This window comes from Octopus bimaculoides, chromosome 7, assembly GCF_001194135.2.
Source record: "Octopus bimaculoides isolate UCB-OBI-ISO-001 chromosome 7, ASM119413v2, whole genome shotgun sequence".
NCBI classification, from domain to species: Eukaryota; Metazoa; Mollusca; class Cephalopoda; order Octopoda; family Octopodidae; genus Octopus; species Octopus bimaculoides.
Window position 1 is genome coordinate 1,751,146 of NC_068987.1, and position 8,500 is coordinate 1,759,645.

Here is an 8,500-nt window from a genome sequence, read left to right on the forward strand (position 1 = left end):
ATATATATATATATATATACATATAGGTATACACACACATGCATATATATGCGTATATATATATATATATATATACATAACCATATATATTTGTTCATATAGATATATATACATCACTGCTTCTATTGTTTTATACATTTATATATGCACAGCTGAATTTGTGTATATATATATACACACACAAATATGTATATACAAATATATGTATACATACATATTTACATACACATACACATGTGTTTATATGTATATGTGCATATACATAAATATACAAATACATATGATGTGTGTGTGTGTGTGTGTGTGTGTGTGTGTGTGCGTGTGTGTGTGCCTATATGTTCGCCGACACCGTACAATACTGTTGGGTAAACACCTGTTAAAATGTAATTTATCCAAAGAGTAAAAGGAAGAAAAAGGAAGAGAAGAGAGAAAAAGAAACAAAACACCATCGATTGGCTGAGGCTAAATTTTAATAATTTACAATAAAAAGCACAATACTAACAAAAACAACAAATTTATCAATAATAATAATAATAATAATAATAATAATAATAATAATTTTGAAAATATTTTATTTTCATTCTTCATGAACTCGTTCTTTGAATCTTCTCAAATATGTTCTCTGCTGCTGCTGCTGCTGTTGCTGCTGTCATTGTTGTTTTTGTTGTTGATATTGTGTTGTCTTCAAAGCATTCTCCTGTTTTGTCTTCGCTACTCTCATTTACCATTTATCTAGGGTTCTTGCAGTATATTTTATTTCACACTAATATGAACACTCACATCAACAGAGACACACGCGTATTTGCACTCAAGCACACACACACACACACTCACACACACACACACACACACACACACACACACACACACACACACACACACACACACACACACACACACACACACACACACCACGCACAAACAGACATTCACACCGAAAAACGCACAAATATTCACGTATACAGACGCCTCCAAATGTTTACCTACAAGCACTCTCGTCCTTATAAATGCGTCTAGGCATGCTTTTAATTTATTTATGTATATGGGTGTGTATACATACATATATATATATGTGTGTGTTTGTGTGTGTCTATATATATATATATGTGTGTGTGTATATATATGTGTATATATATATAGACATACATACGTACATAGGTACAGGCGTGGCTGTGTGGTAAGAGGCTTGGTTCCCAACCACATGGTTCCAGGTTCAGTCCCACTGCGTGTCTTCTGCCATAGCCTCGGGCCGACCAAAGCCTTGTGAGTGGATTTGGCAGACGGAAACTGAAAGAAGCGTGCGTGTGTATAGTGACACACGCAAATATATTTAACTTTTATTTTTTACATGTTTCAGTCAGTGCGTGTATCTATATGCATTTATATACATACGTAAACATTTGAATACGTTTGTATGTGTGTGTTCGCGCATATATGTTTGAGTATGTATGTATGTATGTATGTATGTATGTATATATGCATGTATGTATGTATCTATGTATGTATGTGTGTGTATGTACTATCGTAGATGTATGTTAATAGCGTTCTATGTGTGGAAAACGAGACAACGCAATGCTATAGACTAGAAAGCTAAGAAGTTGTGTGAAAACAAAGGCTATTAAAATGACTCTGGTTTAATGTAGAGATCAACGTCTGGTCAGTGGGTTACATCAGATATCAACTTCCTGTCAGTTAAGAAATGTTCCTTATTGTCGTTGATTGGTTATTGGTCCATGCTAGAAGAAACTATTGTTTAGCTTTTTAGCACACTGAGTAGCGGTGGTGGTGGTGATTGTGGTGGTGGTAGTAGTGGCGGCGGCGGCGGCGGTGGTAGTGATGGGAGGAGGAGGGTTTGTTACTACTTAAAACGTTTTTAACAATAATTTACATTCACATGTTTCGTGTTGACCCATTCTTTCCTTTTGTTTGTAGTTTCTCGAAGGCATGTCTTCAGTAAAAGACTCCCTTGGTATATATTTACAATGATTTTAAGAGCTAAGGAGAGTGAAACCTCTGCTGCCCCGCCCTGTTTCACTTGCTAAACCGTTACAGCCTAATTTCGGACATAGTCAACACGGCTTCTCTTTATTTACTGTGTGCGTATCCCGTAGAACTTCAGTACTTATTGAGTTCTTCTTTATAGCAACACAAGGGTGAAAGTCTAGGACGATAGCCGCCATTTCTAACTAGTGGAACCAAGTTACTGGCTCATAAATTACGATTGTTCCTATATTTGATGCACGCATGCAATAAGAAAACCTCTGTGTGTGTGTGCGTGTGTGTGTGTGTATTCGTGCTTGGGAGTACGCGCGCGTACATCAGCATATTATGACCGAACAAATGTTGATTAGTCTAACAAAAATATTGCGCGGTATATAATTCGAATCATGGAATCACGATCCTTTACTCTAAGATGGACTTAACCATGTTATCTTTTACTGCTAGTGATAAAATCGACGAAAAAATCTCGGTATTAGTGCTCCATTAAGAGTGGAACCAAAGTCTAATACGAAGAAATGAATAGACACAATACCGTTTCAGTGGCACCGGTTCTACTCTTTTGTGGTTTACAGGTAGAAAAACAGACAACTGTTACACAGAAAACGAATTCGAAGGGATAAAATACTTCACTTTCTTCCAGGAAATATATTTTATGATATCTTTGGTATGAAGAAAACGTTTTGTTAATTTAGAAGGAATTCAGAATTTACCATAAATCTGTAAGAATAAAACGCGCCTTACGTGCGGTGTGTGTAATGGAAAAATTAAATTGCATCTAATCTCTGTTTTCAATCGGTTGTGATAATCTAATAATGTAAATTGATTATGTAACATTAATAAAGGTTGAGGAACACATTCGGGAATATCAAATTGTGAACTCTTTCTATTCACGTGTGCTGCTGAAAATGATATCATAAATATTTCTTATATATACTTATGCTACACAATCGTGCATATGATGTCTCCTTCGCTATAAATTTGGGATCTTATTCTTATCAGCTGTCGTGGCGGATAACGATAGTGTGCTTCTTAATAAAAAAAAAAAGGTGGATTGTATTAGATTATTAATCCCATGAATAAAAGTATAAATGTATGTGCGCGTGGACACATGAGTATGTATGTGCATGCATATACGCACAGATATACTCTCACATGCAAACACGCTTTTAGAAATATATATCAAAACTATTTCCATGAAGAGAATATTCGAGAGAAATATAGAATACAGGGAATAGTGTGAACACACATAAACCCGCACACACATGCACACTTAAAGAGCACCACAGCACACAGGAAGGGCCTACTTTACTGACATTTTCGGACAGCTGCTCACCACATGTTTAAATCTAATGCATTGATTTATATATAGATTTCAAATTTTGGCACAAGGCCAGTAATTTCGACGGTGTGCAGGCATTTCGAGATTACACGTAGTTTACTGCTACTTATTTTGTTGAACCTGAAATGGGAAAGGCAATGTCGACCTTGGTGAAATTTGAACTCAAAACATGAAGACGAACGAAATACCATTAAGAATACTAAAGATTCTGCCAGGTCACCACCCTCAGTGTTCTATATATTAAGAGAACCAAGGTCCTTTGGTGGTGTTTTTGCATTCGTGCATGCATGCATACATACATACATACATGACTGTTTAGGCCCACTGCAGATATGCACTATTTGAAGCATAAGTGGTAGAAGAAACTTGTTACCTTCATTGGACTGATTGGATCACTCTACGAGATATGGTCCCTGTGAACGGCCACGTGTGTCTTCCAGCACGAAACCAATTTGCAAGCCCTTTCACATTATTCCACACGTCGAATCACCCTGTCTAAGAGGAAGGGCGTTGCATACATTTGATCTTTCATAGGACTTCAGATGGTTGACATACGCAGCCTTGGAAAGAGTTTCATGGCAACATGCTTCACACCTCTAACATTTTATGTTCTTGTTGAAGTTCTGAGGATAGCGCCTCCAAAACCAGCAATTTAGGATTCTGTGTCCAATGCAACCCCCTTCAAAAGGAGGTTTGCAATCTTCCCGTATACGCTCCCTCTATTTAACTCTTAGCTCATTCCAAAACGACTTCTTTACATTGATCTGCATTTCTTTGAGGTGACCATTTTCGAGGCTTTTTGCTGACGACGCTTTCCAATGCACAGTTCACTGTAGAACAGCTGCTTTGGTATCCTTTTATCTTCCATGTGAACAACACGGCCTGCCCAACGCATCTGAGCAGATATAATTAATGACTGGATGCTTGTGCATTCTGCCTTTGCAAGGACTTATGTGCCAGGTGTATTACTTAGCCTCTTGATGTTGAGTGTGTGTCACAAAGAGTTTAGATGAAAGGGCTCAAGCAACTTGAGATGCCTACGCCGTACTCTCCACGTTTCAGAAGAGTAACGCAATAGAACCATTGGTACGCAAGTTATGTAAATGCTCAGCTTGGTTCTTGGTGACACTGCAATTTGCTTCCCCAATGCTACAGATGCTTTCTGAATGCATAAATGTATTTTTGCATCTACGGTGCATTTGAAACAGCAATAAATTGTAACAATGTCACTTTGTAATATATATATATATATATATATTGTTTCACAGCTCAAATACAAAACTTTGATGTGGTCTCTGGATCTGCTAAACTCAACATCAAACCTTGAAATAAGCTTCTGTCTTAACATGTGCTCTGATCAATAAGTATCCGGACTGTTGCCATAGTAACTAAGCTAAAGTACGCAGAGTAAAGTCGCTTGATCAGACATCGTAAATGTTACATGGCACAGCCCACGTTAAACTATGGCTAAGGGAAATTTGAACAGACGGTTTTGTTTGGGTGGATATCTTTGATATGGGTGAATAAACAGTGTTTAACACACTGTATCGTGAGTTCAAATCTCATCGAATCCGACTTAGCTTTTGATACTTAAAGAACAGGGACATTTTTATAAAGAAATACCAATAATATACTGGGTCGAACTGGTCCTTTATAATGCTTTTACTTATCGAAATGTCTTACCCTCTGCTAATGTGAGAAACTAATATATATTTTATGGGTAAATATATTGGCTGAGTGCAGACGCACTAAAAATCTTGCTGTATTTAGTTATGTTTTCTTATGTTCTGAGTTCCGCGTCCAGCAGAATGGTCTGCGCTCTCATTTCGCCCTGATCTTTCTAGAATTGGGCGAGATTATTCTAACTACGCTCACCCCTCCGCAAAAAAAAAACCTGACTTAGAAACATACATGAATTTCTAGTTTATGAGAGGCGCTGATCTGGCAGAAGGGTTGGCACACCGAGGAAAACGCTAAGCAGTATTTCGTCTGTCCTAACGTTCAGAGATCAAATTCTACCGAGGCTAACTTAACTTTCATCCCTTTCGGGGTTCTATAAAATAATTACCAGTTGATCACTGGGTTCAGTGTAGTCTACTTAGCCCCCCACTCTCCCGAAATTGCTGGCTTTGTGCCAAAATTTGAAACCAATATATAGTTTATGAAGATGACAAAACAGTTCATTATTTAATGGCTATTTTGCTTCTGATTAACAAATATATTTTCTTTCTCTCTACCAGAGCTGGACAATTCTATATATTCACGGAAAAAGTTTGTCAAAAACCGATATTCAAGGAGGAGGCGAAAGAAAAGATCTCCCTTCTTGGACACATCTGCATCGAAAATCTCAGAAGAAGAGTCAGAAGCCACAACACATTTTGTCAACAACCGCGGTGAGTAGACAACACACACGCACATTACTTTTACGATTATTAAGAAATAATGGCAAGGTGGTAGAATGTAGTGCGTCGGACAAAATGCTAAACCGCATTTCTTCCGGCTTTTCACATTCTGCGTTCAAATTCTGCCGAGGTCAACTTTGCCTTGCATTCATTTGGGGTCGATGAAATAGACCCCAGTTGAGCACAGAGGTCCTTGTAATCGACAATCCCTCAACCCTCAAGATTACTGGCGTTGTGCCAACAGTAGAAAGAATTCCTGTAATGGTAAAGCGTCGAGCTAGCAGACTCGTTAGTACTTCGGGGAAAAAATACTTGGTACCATTTTTTCCCGCTCTTTCAAATATCGCCGAGGTCAATTTTGCTTTTACCCTCTTGGTTTCATAAAATAGAGTACCAGTCATGCACTGGGGTTAATATAATCGATTACTCCTCCCCTCAGAATTGCTGATCTTCTGCCAAATTTAGAAAAGACGGGGGTGGGGGTATCAAGAGATCATCGTTGATGGCCACACCACTTCTCCAGACAATGTCTCTACTGTCCATTCTTAGTCTTTTTCTCTCTCTTTTCTTTTCTTTTCTCTTTCTCTCTCTCTCTCTGTGTGTATGTGTTCGGTAAATACACATATGTATATATATATATATATATATACACACATATATATAGGTATATGTGTGCATGTATGTATTTCGTGTGAAGCTTAGAAGCGATGCACGTTAGCTTAACTCGAAACAGCCACCATCTTGACGAGTAAACCTTACGCATGTCTAGAGAAACACGCGAGCTTACTTTCATTCGTCCTTAGTCGAAAGACACCTGTTGTTAATGTCCTTTATTTGCATTTGTATTTGTGTACCATTTCTCTGTTTTTCCGTCCTTGTTTTTTTGCATCGTCTGTCTGGATGTTTTGCGTTCTTGTCCCATTTTTGGTATATATATATATATATATATATATATATATACAGATATAAACATATATATATTTACATATATATTTATGCATATATATAGTTATATATGTATATATTTATATATATATATTTATATATGTATATATTTATATATATATATTTATATATGTTTATATTTATATATATATATATATTTATATATCTATATATTTATAAATATATATTTATATATGTATATATTTATATATATATTTATATATGTATTTATATATGTATATATTTATGTATATATCTATATATGTATATATTTATGTATATATTTATATATATATTTATTTATATATATTTATATATACATATATATATATACACATATACACACACATATATATACATACACACACATATATATATATACACACACACACACATACACACACACACACACACACACACACACATATATATATATATATATATATATATATATATATATATATATATATATATATATATACATAGGATCGAACACACGATCATGTCATTACGATGAGAAATTCTTCCTGGCCCCGTCATATGTCACATATATCCCAAACATTAATTCCGACCTTTCTTCTAAATACTTAATTTGTCTTTACAAAACATAAGGACCGTTTTGCCCAGATTAAGATCTTGTGAAGAAAACACAATATTTATTATGTTCTACGTAGTTCTAACCGTATTTATAAAAACCAATACGTCAGTAATTTTACCAACACGCATTCTTGAAATATATGAGTTTTTCAAATTAAATTTATCCGATTTTCAATAGCCTCACCGTAAATACATTTTAGTTTAATTTTATTTTCAGTAACCTCTTCAATCCTTATTACTTTCTTTTATAATTCAGAAAAAAATATTTAAATGAACTCCAGATTATACTTTTGAAAACAGATCAAAATAAGAGAAATGGAAACGAAATACAAAAGATAAAAACTTAAACAACATCATATAAACATAATCCAATGCTTGGCCAGAAATGAGATGTCTTCTCCCGAGTGAATATTCAACGTTTATTTACATAATTTACTGAAAATTCAAGCTAACTTTATGGTTTGACCATCGTATTAGGTTAAATATTTCTTAGAAACACAACTCCAAGACAATTATGCGTTAGTTTTACAATAATAGCCAAAATATTTCTATGAAACAGGACTCCAAGGCAATTTTGTTATAGTTTTACAATAATAAACCAAAGACGTTGAGTTTATCCTTTACAAAACCAAATCTTTGAATATTGTTGAATTTGTGTCTGACTTGGTATTGTGGAAGAGGGCGCTGGCGGGATTGATTATCTTCCTGTTATCCTAATTTGTTATAACATTGAAACTTTTGTTGATTATAGAAAAAGAACTCAATGCTGGGTGTAGACTAGATGAAAGGGAGACGGTAGACCCGTATTACTGTTACCCCTGTTATTGTCAAAGTCGCAGGTGTGTGTATGTATGTGTGTATATATATATATATATATATATATTTTTTTTTTTTTTTTTTTTTATGTGTTTCAGCCAAGTGGCTGCGGTCATGCTGTATATATATGTATATATATATATGTATATATATATATATATATATGTATGTATATATGCGTGTGTATATGTTTGTGTATGTGTGTCCCCCAACATCGATGGTGGTGTGTTTACGTCCCCGTGACTTAGCGGTTCAGCATTATAGACCGATAGAATAAGTATTAGGCTTACAAAGAATAAGTCCTGAGGTCGATTTGTTCGACTAAAGGCGGTGCTCCAGCATGGTCGCAGTCAAAATGACTAAAACGAATAAAAGAATAAAAGAATATATATATATATAT

The 8,500-nt window shown here is 35.2% G+C and overlaps 1 protein-coding gene across 1 annotated transcript in view; it reads left to right on the plus strand.

The window, feature by feature from the left end:
• The window catches only part of LOC106872790 (uncharacterized), a 108,979-nt gene that overhangs the window by 5,289 nt on the left and 95,190 nt on the right, over positions 1–8,500 (plus strand). The window contains exon 3 of the mRNA XM_014919900.2: positions 5,581–5,733. Within this exon, the coding sequence (XP_014775386.1) occupies positions 5,581–5,733 (153 nt within the window). The remainder of the gene's footprint in view (positions 1–5,580; positions 5,734–8,500) is intronic.